Source organism: Lampetra fluviatilis, chromosome 3, assembly GCF_964198595.1.
Source record: "Lampetra fluviatilis chromosome 3, kcLamFluv1.1, whole genome shotgun sequence".
Lineage (NCBI taxonomy): Eukaryota > Metazoa > Chordata > Hyperoartia > Petromyzontiformes > Petromyzontidae > Lampetra > Lampetra fluviatilis.
The window spans coordinates 3,233,252-3,251,836 of record NC_136277.1 but is presented as its reverse complement, the minus strand read 5'-3'; the positions used below and the strand labels follow the sequence as shown (position 1 = coordinate 3,251,836).

At 39.3% G+C, this 18,585-nt stretch overlaps 1 protein-coding gene across 8 annotated transcripts in view; it reads left to right on the top strand.

Moving 5' to 3' along the window:
• The window catches only part of LOC144951455 (protein unc-13 homolog B-like), a 250,122-nt gene that overhangs the window by 91,200 nt on the left and 140,337 nt on the right, over positions 1-18,585 (top strand). For 7 of the 8 annotated variants that reach the window (XM_078881764.1, XM_078881780.1, XM_078881772.1 and 4 more), the window contains one exon: positions 18,127-18,170. In XM_078881764.1, coding sequence (XP_078737890.1) covers positions 18,127-18,170 — 44 coding nt within the window. Of the gene's footprint in view, positions 1-10,306; positions 13,957-14,660; positions 14,663-18,126; positions 18,171-18,585 lie in introns of those variants that run through there. The other variant, XM_078881797.1, reaches the window with a different exon arrangement.

Sequence of the window (18,585 nt, the reverse complement as noted above, 5' to 3'; positions counted from 1 at the left end):
TATCCCATACAGATGGAATAGATGGGGGCCACATTTCTGGCAAGTCAGAGTAAGGCACCTCGACGCCCATGGACAACGAGTTTCACGACCATTGTGTAAGCCACCAACCCTCCTCGCTGCCTCCACAGTGCTGGATGATAGGCATGTGTAGCCACGACCACCTGGCTAGAGTGCTGTTTGTTATAGCCAAGTTGCTCTGCTGCTGTGAATTGTGGCCGTAGCACCACATGTTTAAGATAGTGGCTGTCAGGCTAATGTTGTGCCTGCTGTGTATGTGAGATAGAGTGGAATGTACAGGTAATTGCATTTTTGTTCTTTCATGCCACCAACGCTTAAGACCTTTTATGTTACAGTATTACTGTAGTTTATATTGTATGTGAATGCTCTTCTCTTTCATTTAATAGGGTTTCTTGTCTGTTAAAGATTGTCCCTTTGAGTATCAACTCTTAGCATGGGGCATGCATATGTAAATATCTGTATATGCATTTCGCTGCAAAAAACATTGTTAGGTGAAGACATCTATAAGGAATACTTGGCCAGTATTGCAGAAGTTGGAGTTTTTTTTTCCTTTTGCTGTATCACCATAGCACAAAACAAAGTCTGAAATCATATTGGCAGTTGTTTTTAAATCGATCAGTATTATGGGGGTTCATTGTGATCTGTTGCATTCATGGTGCGCATTTAATTTCTTATGTGCATTCCATTGTACTGCATGGCGATTTTGTGGAGGATGGTCTTCGTTTTGAATTGGAAAAATATGACTTAAAGTCTCCTTCAAAAATATCTTCATATATGTGTATGATTACACTCAACACGCCACTAATATATCGATGCGAAAACGACCATAGGTGAAGAATAACTCTGATTACGACCTGATATGTATTTAAAGTAACATAATAATTTTATTTTATATTTGATTACAATTTTGTAGCAGGGTATATCGGTGGAATCTCAAGTAATTTACAAAGGATGTATTTTTCAAAACCTTAACATCTCAGATATTCTGAACAATGGAAATTAACTGCAGGAAATGAAAAAACTTAGCGAAGAAAGCTGCCAAGATGGGTGCAACATAATTATCGGCTAAACAAAAGTCATGCACACTAAGTTCACTAAAACATCGTAGACATTTCTTGAAGGCTGCAGATATGATGTTGTGGCTCCATTCACATAATCACTCATGACGCTGTTTCATAGGTACTTGTTTTTTATATTGTTTTGTATTCACATTTTTTTCTTAAACTCTCATGTATGAAAATGTGCATGCTACTGAATTTCTTCTTTAACATGAGAAAAATACTGAAATAAGTAAATTAATGTCAACTAAAGACATAGCTTGCTTCTGTATCTATTGTATATATATGTCATGGATTTTATAGGTCAAAAGATAATTTAGTGACAATAAATTATGCCTCTTGTCAAATATCTCGACAAACCATGAAACTGTTGGTTGCAAGTATATATCTCTTCACATTTTAACTGGTGAATATTTTTCTCCGTGATATACAAGACGTTACAAATAAAGCCACTCCTGTCATTGTGGGGCCCACCTCAATGCTTGCAATGAACATGAAGTGCATTTGCCACATGAATATTAATACCAACGATAATTATTTAGGTCTGGAGCAGTGACATGCCGGTTAGCGTGCTGCACTGTAAACCTGATTATCTAAGTTCGATTCCTGGCCATGGCTAACATCAGTGGCGAGTGATATCAAAACTGATCCTCCTTGTCTTCACCAATCCGCACTGACCGGCGTGGTGAAGTATGGTCAAATAAACCCCAGTAGTGGATTGTAATGTGGTGGCACTGTGTTATAGCAACCAATGGAAACCCCGGTTTAGTTTATACCATGAATTGAGGACAACTCTTATCCACTAATCTTTTGCCCGTCCAAGGACGGGTGTATCGCAGTAAATCTGAAAGTTGCAAGCGAAAAGCAGACCGCGACGTGATATTCATTGCATCCATTCGTGTGCAGTTTGTCAGGGCGTGGTGACACAGACTTATTTCATTTAAAGGTTATAATCCCTTGTTCATCATGACGACCTTTTTACTTCTATGTCTCAACAACAGCGTTACGGAGATCACGTGACGTGAGGGTTCTGCCTTTGTCGTGAGGGTTGTAAGTTGACGCTGAGGAAGGGGGGGGAGGCGCCTCGCCCCCCACATGTGGAGTGACGTCAATGGAGGGGGGTGTCCATTTACAGGACGTCACCCGTTAATGATTATTAATGAGGGTGGGGTTCTCCATGCGGAATGACGTCACCCGTTCATGATTATTCATGAGGACCGGGTCCATGTGGAGGATGTAACCTGTTCATGATTATTAATGAGGGGGGCTGGTCGACGTGGAGTGACGTCACGCACGTTACACACTGACATTCTTGGGCAAATATAGTAGTAAATTAAATGTGTTTATCCAAGGTCCTGTTCATCACTCCATCAGGGATAAAAAAAAGGTTTTTTATTGTAAATAAATTGTTAAGCCTGCCCATCTGTTCAGCCATACACTCTGCATATTTGTTATACTTTTATCTAGGCCAGGGGTCGGCAACCAAAATAACAAGAAGAGCCATTTCTTTCCAATTCGGTACAAAATTCAGTATTTCAAGAGCCGCAATGCATCTGAGTACATACTGTACATACGTACATATCGTCAAGAAGCAGCCCGTAAAGAGCCGCATGCGGCTCCGGAGCCGTAGGTTGCCGACCCCTGATCTAGGCTATACGCTTGTGATGATCTTCATTGAGCTCTCTGAGGATTTTGTTTTTTTCGCATTTACCTCCATTGAAATTTTAGAAAATAACAGTCAAATAAGCAAATTTTAGGGAATTTATGGCATGACAGTATACGACAGTTAATTGACGAAAATGAGGTGACAGCTGCGGTCCACGTTACCGCATTTCAGCGACTACTGCACTTATGTCAAACCACCAAATAACAGAGGCTACGTAAAGCTCTTAGATTGATATTTACATTTCTATCTTGATTTGAAGCTTTCGTGACTGCAGGAATCCATACTCTTTGGTTATTTCGGTAAAGTCACGTAGGTAGAAAAATAATAGATCACGCCGTTTCAATCGCAACACAAGCAATCGTCATCAGGTGGGACAACTACAGCAAGAAAAAACTGCTGAAGTAGGCGGGAGATCTGCCGTAGCACGAGGTTATATAGGCTTCAGCAGAAGGGGGGGGAGAGAGAAGTGGGGGGGAAGGAGGCAGGGCAGAAAGAGGACCCCGCAGCAGCACCCGGGTCACTGGAGTACTGGAAGAGATCGGAGAGAGATGCACAGAGAGCGAAAGAAAAACAGTCGGAAATAACAGCTGACATAGGCAGGTAGGATGGAAACATCACAGTCGGTTAAGACTTTACTTGGTCAATAACGTCCTTCCAATGATTACTGAGTTTGTACATTTCTGTCATTTATAAATCTAAATTGGCATGTATATTCATATAAACTTCACTGAAATATTTATTGTTTTGCTGAGTGATCAGGCCACTGACTCTTACGTCGCCTATATTAGCCTGCCTTCTTTAAGTTAACTCTCTGTGCTGTGGTGTCTTAACTGTGGCCGGAGTGTAGGATATCCAATTGGGAGACACTTGCATACTGAGGAATACAGGTAATTAATTCCCTTTTAATATGACAAAAGCATTAACTATCCTTTTTATATTTTGCAGAGGGTGGCAGTGACTCTAGATTAAGGTTCCTTAGAAGAAGTCCTACTTGACGTGTATGCAGATACTTGGTGATTTTTGGAAAAGTCCTGATGTGAATACTAAAAACAGATTCTGGTTTGACACCGAGGCTTAGTTTATTTGTTCCATTCAGCCAGCAACTATTTGTGAGTAAACCACATTTCTTCATGGCTTAGTCTACGCAGCAGATTGGTTAAGACTCGGGCCTGGCCCCAACAGTGGTGGTTGCATGCCCCGTGCTGTTAATGAAACATATCGACACGTGCACTCCACTATGTGGTAGAATCCCACCACAAATCAATACCTACTTGATCTTCCTGGAAAAAAACATATTTTGCTGCAGAATGAACAACGGTTTACTTCCTGGTGGGTCTGCCCTCTACCCCAGTAGCAGTTCTTTCAGCTCATAAATAGTGCTGGAACAGATGAAGCTTATCCTAAGAACTCCTAAAAACTCACACATGCTCAAACACAGACACTTATACGATACGTCCATTATCCATGGCACTTGATGTGCAAAAACATGTTAAAACAAACAGAGCGCCCATTTGAAGCTGCTGTGCGTGTTTTATGGCGTATCCCACATGTGCCCAGTGTGCGCTTGTTATGTAGCGAGCCATTCTGGCCGAAAACGCAACCTATAACGCGATTGAAATTGCAAAAAATGTGATTTAATTGGGAATGGCTTGCAATTATTCGGAGACGGATGCAGATGGGTGCTAATTGGCAAATGAGTGGAGAAGCAGGCATCATGCATCTATTTGTTTTAATACTGTGCATTTTTGGTTCCATGTATCTTTTTGGGAAATGCATTTTTTAAATTAAAATGTCTTAAATATATTACTGATAATATATACACACATTAATTATAATCATCCATGCATTACACATGCATATTGCATGTTACACACATTGCATGTCTTTACAATTCACTAAAGAGAATATTTTCAATCCGTGCATATTCATTCCTATGGCATGGAATGGAAACATGGACTCTGAGAAAGAAAATGGAAGAAGTGTTGTAGAATATACAAAAAAGCATAGGAGACATTGATTCTGGCAGACGTTTTCACACATGGATTATAAACCAAATGCACAGTAGAGAGATCTTATTGACTGTGAAAAGCATGAATTGCTTGGGCACGATACATCACTTAAAGGGATGATAGCTTATAGATAAGATTGGTGATTAAAGACAGCCAAAGAAGGAAACACGTCAAAGAGGACAACCGCTGTGGAGATGGAGTGATCTAATTGGCTCTTTTGCGAGAGCTATATTAATTTGGCATTATAAGACCATGAAGTAAAAGCAACGATGTGGGGAGACTTAAGCAGTATGATGATAACACAAAGACAACGATCCCCCATTCCCCTTAACATACTGTTGGGGCAAGTGCTGTTAGCGAGCACCTATGAAGGCACGCACGGCGCACGGGAGGGTGGATGGCCAGCACCACTCCTGGTTGCCTTTGTCTTCTGAGTGGCGATATTTACACACTGCACCAGATATTAATTTGAGGCTTAGTCGACCTAGGGGGAGGCACAGGACCGGTTCAGATAATCGTCAATGGTTACCATAGCGACGATTGAACCCGGGTCGCCGGGTTCTTAGTGCAGTGCGCTAACAACTACACTACCGCTCCCCATATAACAACCGTGTTTGTGTGTGATGACAACACACACACACATGCATGCATTGCACATGCATATACAAGCACACTCACACAGGGATGCTCAATTTGCATCATCAGTAGTATCAGCATCGTTATCATCGCCCCCTTTTTTTCATTTTCAACCTTCGCATTAGTGCTGATGTTTACGTGTGGCACCGGGTACCTGTTTAAGGCTTAGTTCAACTCGGATTGGTCGGCAACCAAAATAACAAGCAGAGCCCTTTTTTCGATTTCGGTAAAAAAAACTCAGTATTTCAAGAGCCACAATGCACGTGAATACGAGAAGGTTCTTAGCAATGGCCAGGAATCAAACTTTGGTCAGCAGGTTCTAAACGGAGTGCACTGACCACCGCACTGCATGACTTCTGTGTGTGTTGACACGCACACGTAATTGTGAGATATATAGGAGCCTGATTGATCGGCTCTTGCCATGCATGAGGATTGAATCATGATATGATAGAGTGGATTTTTCTCACCCTTTGCTTAACCTGTGATTGGTCAGGATGGCACTCCACCATGTTCATGAGTTGCAAGTAATGACTGTCGCGATAATTTTCTGGTGAGGGAACTGACCACCTCCGGAAAATATACCATGGACATGAAATTAATCCCAGGTATTTTTTTATTTATCATAGTAATAAAGGAGTGATTGAAGCAGCCCGAACAAATGTATTGTGATGGACTGTAGAAGTCACTGGTTATATCGAGAAGAGTAACTGTGTAGAGCCATTTTCAAGGATGTTATTCCATTAACAGAATGCCTGAGGCTGGTGCTGTTTCTGGCACACATCTGAAAATGTGAAAAGCATTGTTGTGCCACTTAAGCAGTGGTTGCTTGGACCCAATTGAATGCTATGTTAACCCGCACGTGGTTTGTTGGATTAATAATATAAATTGTTGCATCTGTAACCAACAAAAAATAATCTGTGGAATATGCCTCAGTATACTGACAGAGAAAAGTTTCGATCTTTTTTCTGATAGAGCTGCATTTACTGTGTCTTTAATATTCAGCTTTTTTAACAGAAAGAGAAAGATACCACTTTGTTTGTGGGAGGTGGTTCGAACTGTCTGACCCAGTGTCCGGATAAACTCCTTTTTTACAGTAGAGAGAGGAGTTTGAATCGGTTCATGCCTGGATTGAGGATTACAGTCTGTGGTATCGTTGGAAGAAGGCTGGGAAGCATCAGGCAGGAGTAAGGATTTCTATTAGCAAAATGGTGAAGTGCTTGACCAACTTAGTGTCAGTTGACAAATAGATTTAAATTAGTAAGGCTATGGTTTAGACATTGCGACGTGTTGGTAGGCAAATCTTATGCACTCACGGGGACAGCAACTTGGAGATATTAAGGATCAATTCTACAGTAGACGACAGTCAGCTTTGGACATGGTACCCAGTTATTATGATCTCTCACGACGAGAGAACATAAAATGCCCAGGTACGAACCAAGTATGGTGAGTGAGGGCATGTACTTGGGCAGCATGAAATAGGACATCAGAATTCCAAAACTAGCCGACCATTGTCTAAATAACACTTGTTTCTCATGGAGAGGAGACTTCTTTAAACAAAAGGAAGGAGCAGCAATGGGTTCTCCTCTGTCTCCTGCTATAGCAAATCTGTACATGGAACACTTTGAAACAAGAGCACTTACTTCTAGATTTGAAGCTTTTTACCTACGTGACTTTACCGAAAAAACCTAAGAGTATAAGAGCACTTACCTCAAGTACATTAAAACCATCTTTTTGGTTTAGATATGTCGATGACACTTTGGTTGTCTGGCCACATGGTAAAGATACACTTAATGAATGATTAAATCATCTCAATGCACAAAACCCGGCCATCCAGTTCACCATGGAAATGGAGGTAAACAACACAATCCCCTTCCTGGATATTTTGCTTGGACGCGGTCAAAATGGTAAAATAACACACAGCGTCTAATGAAAGGAACATACACTGATGCCTATCTGAATGCAGATTCACATCATCACCCAGCACAGAAATCCTATATCAGAAAGACGCTCATACATCGGGCAAAAACAGTGTCAGATGCTGAAAGTCTAAGGAGAGAGATTAAACATGTTCAAGAAGCACTACGACTGAATGGCTACAATCACGCTCAAATTAACAGAGCATTGAATGCCAAACCAAGACCGAACAACAAAACTGCTGAAAGTGATCACTTTATGAAAACAACTTAAATACCATATATCTCGGGAGTTATTGACAAATTAGCCCGTGTTCTGCAAAAGCAAAACATGAAAGATTTGGTACGGTACACAAAATTCTAAAACTAGTGTCTTGTACTAAAGATGAATTACCGAAGTTATCAACAGAAGGTGTATGTCGGATAAATTGCTTATGCAGTAAATGCTATGTTGGACAGACGGGACGTAACATTAGCATAAGACTAAAAGAGCACTAAAGGAACATTAAATTATCTCAAACACAGCTGTCAGCAGTGGCAGAGCATGCTTGCCAACAACGACATTCAATTGATTTCGATAACGTTGAAGTGTTATGCAAAACTAATTATTACTGGTCAAGACTAATTAGAGAATCAAAATTGAGAAGAATACAAACAATTTCAGCCTGGAAGCGTATTATAAAGTAATACACATTACATATTGCAATTCCTTACAGAAGAGCCACATGCTAAGTGGCTGATTACTGATCTATTACATAATTGCAATGCCCCCCCCCACCTCCGCCTCTGATCTGAAAACCTGATGGGGTTCATCAATGATGACGTCATCCTCCACGATTTAAGACCAGAAGCAGGTGGATGGCTTCACTATTCTGGCAAATCGCCCTAAGATGCTGGATGTAATTACCAGCGAAACGTCGTTCTCAAATTCTATATGTGGTGGATTCACTTTTCCAACAAACAGGTGGGCTGAAGAAGTAACTAATTGGCGTTTTGTTAATGTGACACTTTTTACTGATTGGCCGTGTCGGGTGGTGGAGGGTTGCAACACATAATAACACGATCTAACCCAAAAACTTTTATTATGAATAATACTGGTCGCGAAAGCCTACTTGTTTAACAGATCTTTTTGGTTCTTTCAGTAAAGTCACGTAGAAGGGAAATAATAAAATAATACAAATAAAACATAAAATACAATTTTCACGACGTTTTGAACAGACATTAATTATCTGTAGCACAGTTTTAACATAAGAAGTTATATAAGCTAACATGGAGATTGCCCGATTGTAAGACTGAGATGGATTCTCTTATTGATTACATTACATTGAGGGAATAACATAGGACATGTATTCTTAAGACCTGAGATTACAGGACTGAAAATATTGGTTCAGACAATAACCCAGTTCATCTTCTTGGTTCTTTCGGTAAAGTCACATAGAAGGGAAGTAATAAAATAATAAAAATAAAACATAATAAAATAATTCTCACGACGTTTCGGCCACAACGCAAGTAGCCGTCCTCAGATGAAGAACCAAGAAGATGAATCCCTGCAGTCACGAAAGCTTTAAATCGAAAAATAAAACAACCCAGTTGTTGCAGACGACTGAAATTTGAGAGTAAACAAGCAAAATGACACTGTTACTAGCTTTGACGCAGCACAACTAGAGATTCATGAGGTGCAACAACAATTTTAGGTAAGCATTGGAGGCAGGACTGCAGTTATTGCAAATCTGACACGAGAAGGAGATTCAGAGCCAGAAACTAGAGACTTTGGGAAGGCTTTAAGACAGGTTTAGTTAAGTTAGCAACAGAAGTCCTAGGCTGGAATTATTTTGGAAAGTTAAACTTTATATGAAAGTAACATTCCAAGTGATTAATCAATTTGTACTACCTGCTATGACATGGACAAGAAACATTGTAATTTACACTTTTGGTTGCAAAAACTTAAAATTATGCAAATAAGTATAGATGGGTACATGCTTGGGATAACACTGAGAGAAAAATATAAATACTTGCATCAGAGAACATACACACTTTAACGACAATTCAAAATGTAAAGAAAAGTAAGTGGGCTTGGGCAGGATGCGTTGCTGAAAAGGAGCCAAGTGATGGAACACGTCTGGAGAGGACGTTTACCAAGGAGGTGAAGTGATGATTTCAGGATGCGCATGTCTTGGTTGGACTTGCATTTCAGGATCGTGAGAGATGCTGGTGGCTTGGGGAGGTTATTCGTCAGCAGTGAATTGATCAAGGCTGATAATCAAGTGAAACAATGATATGCCATGTGTCTAGAGCTATATGGGGCCTCTGTATTCTTTGCGAGCTGAATGCTATATGTTATCACAAACTTTTAAAAATATACATTTTCTACTACAATAAATGTTTTACACCAACTTTAAACTTGGAAATACATTCAAGCAATCGCAATGCAACATGATGTGATACATAATTTTATAATTTAATTCAGTGTAACATTGAGTAATTCTACAGTCAGTTATAACATGACATTCATTTATCATTAATTTATCATTTAGTAAATAGTATTACAGTTTAAACAGCATATGGAAACATCTTCATATAGTCTCAGAAATTGTAATATTCAATGCAGTGGGATTTATTCATTTTCTAACTCGTGCTATGAAAGTTACAATATTTTGGTATTTGTATACATTGATTTAGACGTCAATAGAGTTATTTTGTTTGTAAAAAATATCGTATTATATTCAACAAAATATAAGTGTATTCATGTTGGGCTTTTATTATAAGGATTGGACTGACGACTCAAGATAAAAGAGTTTTGTACTTGCACCTCCTGTCTTCATTGTGCTCTTGCTGTTTTACTTCTACTCATGTACAGCCCTGTGCACTTTTGTTTTTCAGAGATGTTCTGCTGTGAAAAATGGCACCATGTCAAATTTTTATTTAACTCCTTGATGCAGGAAAGATCAACAGATTGAACGTGCTAAACCCCCAAATAGTTTTCTTTGTTATTTTTAAACAGCTACTTGAAGTTTATGTAACGTATAAGGCACCCATGGTGTTTTATACAAGTCAACATCTTATACAGACATACCTTGCAAAACTTGTATTAAAAATGTTTTCTGGTGAGGATAAAAAAAGAGACAAACAAAGGACACCTGATTGCAATGAGGACTCAAAAATTGGGCAATTAAACTCTACACAAACAAAAACTCCAAAACTTTCATCCAGACTCAAGAACACGATGAAGAAAATGACTAAGAGTCGTGCAAGTTGGGCTGGTGATGATGTCGAGACAAGGAGGACACGTGATGCAGAATTGTCTCAAAATCCTTGGCCTAGCACAGTCAAAGGTTTAGGAAGAATGTCACTCCATGAGGAGTCAGGCCACCTGTCAACAGAAATTGAATCTGATGGAAGTGAATCTGATGGCTGCTTGGAACAGTTACCAAAATGTAGTAGAGAGGCATGTGAAACAAGGACTTCTGTCACGTTTACTCACAAGAATCATCAAGATGTAAAAAGTCAAACACTCCCTGGTATGCCTGATCATAGAAAACTTCCAAAGCATCCTTTCAAGCTATCTTCACAAGTCAAATATGCTTCATGGTCTGCAGGCTGCAAGGCATTCCAGAAGTTTAAAGTGTGGAAAAAAACAGGTCATGACAACACTTCTCACAATACGGATGGATACAAACACCAACGTTTGCAAAAGTCCATGTCACAACAAGATCGCGTCATGAGTTCATCTCAAGAGTCGGAGGATATTCTGAATAAGACTCACAATGTCATGGAAAAGATATTTCAAGAACTTCAAGGTATAAGTCGAATTGAGCTTGAAATTGTAGAACTGAGGGACCAGGTTCATGCGCTGAAGCGTTCAGTCAGAGAAATATCTCAAAGTGTGGAAGTTGTACAAACAGAAATTGAACAATTGCAATCTGGGTTTGTTCAAGTCAAACACAGTAATGTACCGACAAATGATTATTTTGACCATAAAAAACAATCTGGAAATGGCCTCTGTTTGTATTTCATCAATGTTCCAGAACAAGAGAATGAAAATTGCACCAATGTTATCTATGATATTTTTTCTGCGAAAATGGGTATGACAGATGCCACACAGACTGTGAGAGTTGAAAGTGCTTTTCGGTTGGGAGAAAAGAGAAACAGTCTTTCAGTCAAACCAAGACCTATAGCAATTAAAGTTGCTAATATTCAGGAGAAGGAATTAATTCTTAAAAAGTGCTACAGATTAAAAGGCATGAGTATTAAAATCAGGACTGCAAACGCTGTACAAAAACAGCCAAGTGTATTATCTTTACCTCGAGTATATACTTCATCGAAACAAATTTACTCTCTGCAGGACGCTCAGACCTTATCTATGGACTCAAGTGATGATGACTTCACCAGAAGAAGTGTAATGAGTCAAAGTTCTGCTCAGTCAGATGCATTGTTTGAAAAAATGATGTCCTCTGCAAAACGTGATCATTATAATATAGAGCGCCACCATTCCGATTCGCCTCATAACAGACACCCTGAAATGAACCTGAACCTTTCCAAACTTGTGTCTGAAAATGAGGAACTATATAATCCATTGCCTGAACAGCAAAACTTTGAACACAGTGAAGTATCCGATTGTGATTATCTGTCAGAAGATACACCCGTTTTAAAATCAAAGTTGTCATCAGATAGTGGAACATCCATCGATGAAAATGAGTTTTGGCCAAAAAGCCACTTCCAGATTCCACATATAGCATATATGGGCACTTCCATGAATAATGATGATTCCAGTGTGTGTGAAGATACAAAAACATTTGTTTTTGTAAAGGAAGATATTGTGGATAGTTATGGTATTGAAACATCACAGTTTGATGTAAAAGAGGAATGGAATAAAAACGATACAAACGAGATAGAATGGGAGAATGTGCAGAAAATTACTACGGTACACGAGGATCCAGATGGTAATGACAGCCTCAGTTTGCATTGGGACAACCAGGAGCAATGTTCTTACAATACTGATGAGGATTCAATTGAAAACCATTCATTTGTTTCTGATAACATTCCTGTAGAAACAGAAAAAACTATTGACATATATCCAAGCTCAATTGATGATGGTTGTGCAAACGTAATTGAAGTGGAACATGACAAGAATCGTAGTAGTTGGCCTGAACTCAAACAGTTAGAACCATCTCAACCTGCTGATATTGACTGGCATTCAAATGAAATTTACAGCAATAGTGGTGACTGGGAACAGGTTCACGTTTACAGTGATGAGACTGAGTGTAATCAAGGCGAATCACAACAAGAACATGACATTTGTTTAGAGCAGCATCAGAACCTTGATAGTGGACGTCAACAGGCAGACGTTTTTGAAGATGATTGTTACAATGAAATGACACCTGAGCAGGGACAGCTGCATGAACAAAACGAATGTATCGTTCAAGAAACGTATGCAGATTCTTACAGCATGCAAGATATGGAACAATTGAATACTTATGATGAGTGGCCACAAGTGAAGCAAAGCTGTGACTCTGGAGTTGAGCTTCAACAAGTAGAAGCAAGTACAGATTTTGTGTACAGTACATCAACATCAGATTATCCAATTCTTGACAACGACAGCATAACTGACCAGGAGTTAAGTTGGGAAGGCCAGCAGGAGGATTGTAGTCAGACAAGTGTTCCCTCTCCTACATCTATCGCTGAAGCTAAAGAAGAGAGATTTTTCGTGAGCTCTTTGAAGAGAGGCATGCACTTGCTTGGAATGAGCAGATTCTCACTTCAGGAGAACTCAACGGAAGTAGAGTTGTCCTCACAACATAAGAGTCAACTTGCTTTCCATAGCCAGAGTGAGCTCTTGGATAAAAGGCACAACGAGGAGATGATTGTCTTACAGCAGAGACAGCAAACTGACGAAAGGCCAGAAACAGTTGGAAGCTTCAGCTTTCGGCGATTTAGTAGCAGCACGCTGCAGCATGCAAAGTCCGCACTAGGGTCAGTATTTAAATTAGAAAGTACGAATAGCTCTCAGAGCTACATTTCCAGCATTGATACGAGTTCTATCAGTCTGGAGAAGCTTTCTGCCACCATCACCTGCTCAAAAGATGATAGTGACCTGCATTTCCAGAGAACAGATTCAGAAATTGGGGCATGTGAAGATAATATTTTGAAAACAGGAGAAAGTAACTATGTGGAAGTTATGGAGGAAGTCTTAGCAAAATTGGAAAGACGAGAAGTAGTACAGAGTGCTTCACCAGATGCCACGCAAGAGCCTGTCATAGGAAATACAGAATTTGAAGATTGTAAGTTGAGCTTAGGGGAAATTATTTCCAAAAACAAGTTGCCATCACCCGACAACAAAGGAGAGCAATTAAGCTCGAATAAAGAAGGGCTTTCATGTATTGACCCAGCTAATGCAGTAACGGCGATTGACAGCCATCAAGATGTAGCAGACATAGAACAGCACATTGATGCCATAGGTGAGGAAAACAAAACCGTTGCGTCCAAAAGTGAACAGACTGCGGTAGACGAACAGAATTCCACCACGAGGTATTTGGCCAATTTTAAAAAGGCTTTGGAAGCAAAAAACAAACCAAAACGGCCTACGTTTAAGTCAATTGTGCAAAGGACTCAAGCGAGGCTGCTGGAAGAGAAGGGGCTGTTGGACAACGCACAAACAAGTAAGCCATTTCTCATTTTTATGAATGAAAAAATATCTGGGAAATACACAGCTAGTAATTTAGTAATTACAGTGTGTTCGAGGTACATATGAGTTATTCATATATAATCTGGGTATTTGCACAACTAAAACCATTGTGCATTTCAGTTTATGTTCTAAAAACGGACTGAAATTTCACAGCAATATATCTTCAATATATCTTCCAATTCTTGGAAGATATCTTGGAATGTTCTAATCAGCGGAAAGATATTAAGGCACATCGAACTGGCAAGGCCATGTAACTTATGATGTCTGAGTTATTTTAACAGATGATTTTCTCCTCACAATAAACAGGCTTTTTTTCACTCTTATTCCAAGCTGTGTCGGCCACCAGACAGTACAAACCAAACTCGCGCTTCTTTGAGGTCACAACTCTCATGGCAGAAACTGAACAAGCCAACAACGAGCACGACCCGCACCATCCCATAGTCGAGGCTCACCAAATGCAGATCGGCGTACCTGTAGTATTAACCATAAAGAATTAGCAATATCCTGCCAAACCTTTCCTCCAAACCCAATCAGTTAGGAGGAGGTGGGTGGGAACTGGATGTGCCAATGACTGTTTAAGGAAGCCAGGGCTTAATGCGACTACTAACGGCTTGTTTAGCTTGCAGGGATCATTATCAAGTCCCTCACTCTTGAACCCATGCCAGAGCCAAATAAAAGAGGTGAGAATAATAAACGCAATACTAGCTCGCCCACAAATTCACTTCCAAATCAGTGTCTTTCACCAGCATGTAATTGGATTTATAATGCTTCCCAAACGTAGGAAGGTATAAAAGTTTAATAATAGATTTTTGGGTCGGATCATGTGAGCAACATGTGTCGTCCACCCTCCTCCACCTGACACTGCCTATTAATGAAGTTCTCACATGAACGAATATGTATGAACAAAGCTCCCCAATATTTAAACACTTGAGGCAGGATCAGCTGAAACTTTTGAAGATTAACCACAAGCCTTAGTCCTTTAGGCTCATGACCAGAGAGACAGCCCTCTCCTGGTACTCCTTGGATGCAGCTCTGATCAGCAAATCATCCAGATAATAGTATACATGATCCTTCTACATCCTGAGGCTTGTCACCAATGGAATCAGGACCTTGATGGATGCTGTGAGGAACCTTGACGGGTGAAAAGGATGAACAATTAAATTACAACCCCCACCATCACTAATATTTTCAATACCACCATAACTATCATTCTTAACACCATCAATGTCCTTATATAAACAGACACATGGACACACTCTCCTGAACAATGCCATGGGGTGCTCTTGAAACATGGCCACATGCCAATGGGGGCACGTGCTGTACGCCTGCCCCCAGCCATGGGTGTATGTGCACAGTGCCCGGCTCTCGTAGAGCTGCGTGGGGAGCGATGTCCCCCATCACTGTGGTTGTGCCTCTGGCTGGATGAGCAGTGAGATTCCTGCTCTCGTTTGGGAGCATTGATATGCCACGCTCTAACATCAGAGGGCAGTTACTGTAATTGGTAGAGGCGACTATATGACGGTCAGATATGCAATTCCATTGTCTTCATCAGTGATGATGTCAGAGCAACCATATGAAATATATAGAGGTTTTCACATTTTTACACAGTGCATTTAATTATATATAATTATTTATGACTGAAATACAGTTTCAGACATACATTACTCATTGTTTCTAAACCCCTCTGCCTTCTCCATTAAAATAGTCATTGGCGTGATCCTATTAAACTCATTCTTCAGCATGCACTCAGAATTATATGGTTTGTTTTTAAGATACTTATAAATGTTGTAGTGATAGGTTTAAAATATAATTTTAAATGTTTTATAAGCTGCGCACTTTCCTATTAAAATGAAATATACATGGCACATTTATTTTTAGATATGTTCACAAATGTTTTTTTTATATTGCAGTTTTTCAATTCCTATATCTGAAATGAAAAAATTTCCGAAACCACTCAGCATCATCAGTTTTCATCATCATCATAAACGTCAAATGTTATTTATTTCACCTTTGTTAATTGCATAGATTCACATCTGTAGATTTTTTTATTCACACCTCTAGATTTTATAGATAAATAACATTCTAGATTATTTATATTCATAACATAATAAATGCTACAGATTTACACGACTGTAGTTTCTCACCAGTTTAGAAGCTGTAGATTCTCATCAATGTAAATTTATCCACTAGTAATTGGGTAACGTTGCTGCTAATTCTGATTGACTACCTATTGCATGAGCTAAAGCACCGATAATAGCAATATGGCACTTTCAGGAGACTGCTTCTTTGTGCTCATCCACACAGAGGCTTGGATAATGGGAAGACTTTGCCAATGCTTCTGGGTTAGGGAAGAATGCAGGCCAAAAATAATAGGAAGGTGCACGGGTGGCTTAGGGAATCTAGATATTATGGACTAGGAAAATAGTAATCTTACCATAGTTTATTTCATGGCAGCAGAATACTGGCATGATTTGGCAGTGCGTGTTATTTGCCATTATTTAATACAATCAAATTGCCTGGTGGTAAATCTCACTACCCTCTGTAAAGATGTATGTAGTCGTGTTCTTGTAGACCAAGGTAAAGAATACAATGATCGTGCTGTGTATTTCCCAGTGTTTATTTTAAAGCCCTTAAATGTATGACTTACATTGGTTACTTATTTCATGATTTTCTCTAACTTGTTTTTTCTTTTTCTTTTTTACACAGAGGTCAGCAGAGACGAAAGGAAGAATCTGTATCCATATCATGCTCATTCTTCCTATTTTCCATCTTCCCCCGTCCCTGGCATTCCATGTCCAGATTGCACTAACCGATTAAGTAGTCAGAAATACTTGGAACATCTTCAGTTTCACGAAGCAATGTACTGTACAGGAGCTCATTTTTACCTAAAATGCATAATGGATCAAATATTAATGTCATGTACGATGTGTCATACGACCAAAAGTGTCTAAACATTTTAGTAATTGAAAATATGTCATCTGTGTATTCAGCACCCTTAAAAACCTCACAAATGGTATAGACCTAAGAAATTTTAAGTTAGAAACAATTGTCCCTCAATGATGCAGGGCCCAACATGAATGTATTTCTTTTGGGGAGGTTTCTTTAGAGTGGAGTGAGTTTGATTCTAGGCCATGGCTCGCATTAGTCACAAGTGATATCTGAACTGGCCCTGGGCCCCATCCTCTTTACCAGCCCGCACTGACTAGTGTGGTGAAGTATGGTCACATTTCTCCCATGACTGGCACAGCATGGGAAGACCCTCATTGAGTAATGGATCGACGAAGTGCTGTAAAAACCTATGTAGAAGTATATGTGTCCATTGAATTGGTAGTTGGAAGTTTCTAAATTAATTTCCTAAGGTTTTGTATTTGCATCGATTCACATAATTGTAAGATAAAGAAAGGTGTTAGAAGGTGATTATTCTGTCTGCTGGTGATGTCCTGTGCCAATTCATTCTATAGTTGCTCTTGACTAGCAGGGCTGAGCAATAATTCCCTCGAGCAAACTGGAACCATGTGCAGGGTATGCTGCAATACTGAGTATTCTTTACCAAAAATCTTTCAATTAAATCATTTGAAAATCTATTCTGTAAAAATCTGAATACCCAGTAATGTGCATTTGAAATAAATAAAAAATATTTTTATGGTATATTTACTTATCACCACATTTAAGTTGGTGTGAATTTGATTAATATACATTTTACACATTGCTGCAGATTGTTAAAATGGCCAATGAATATACATCACAAATTATGAAAGTATTATTATATAAAATATATGTAAATGTATATTATTTATCTGATACAAAATATAGTTCATTCTTCACAAACCCTTCTCCACAATGGTGCCATTTCCACAGTGGTTTTATGTTCAACTCAACTAAAAGTTGAGTTTTGTGTTTGAGGTATGTGTTTATGAGGTATGTGTTTGAACTGTGTGTGGTATAACATATGTGCAATACTGTATGCAATGTTAAAAAAAAACTGTTGAAAGCAGGAGTTTTTGGTCTTTTCGGAACTGTCATGTTTAATTCATGCTTAATTCAAATTGTAACTTACACTCTTTGTTGTCGAGTATTTAATTACTGTTCAAAACAATGTATATATTTTATATTTGTCAATAACGAAGCTCTTTGCCCCCTTCAGGCAAATGAAAGTCGAAGCTTCTCTCCGTTCAGCTTGGTAGTGGGGTAAGTGTTGGCAATGCCTGGAATCCCAAATGTAATGTGTAGCTGAGTTACGTGACTTACAATACATTCTGCATTATATTCGTTCTGAAGATCTTTAACAAGAAGAAATCGCCTATTAAAGTGAAATAAATGCATTAATCTTGTTGACATTAATGCATGGTGACATTGTGTTGTCTGGTATTAAACAAGGGGGCCTCACACGTGTTCTCGGCATGCCACACAGTCTGGATGGTTGCCTCTGTCTCTCTCTCTCTCTCTTTGATGCTATTATTTTGTGCATTGCATCTGGAATTAATTGGAGGCTGATTCAACCTAGAGGAGGCCTGCATCTTATTACCTTGAGAATAGCATACTGGCATGAAGGGCTCCATTTCCCGGCACACACATACATGCGGCATGAACACATGCATCGATC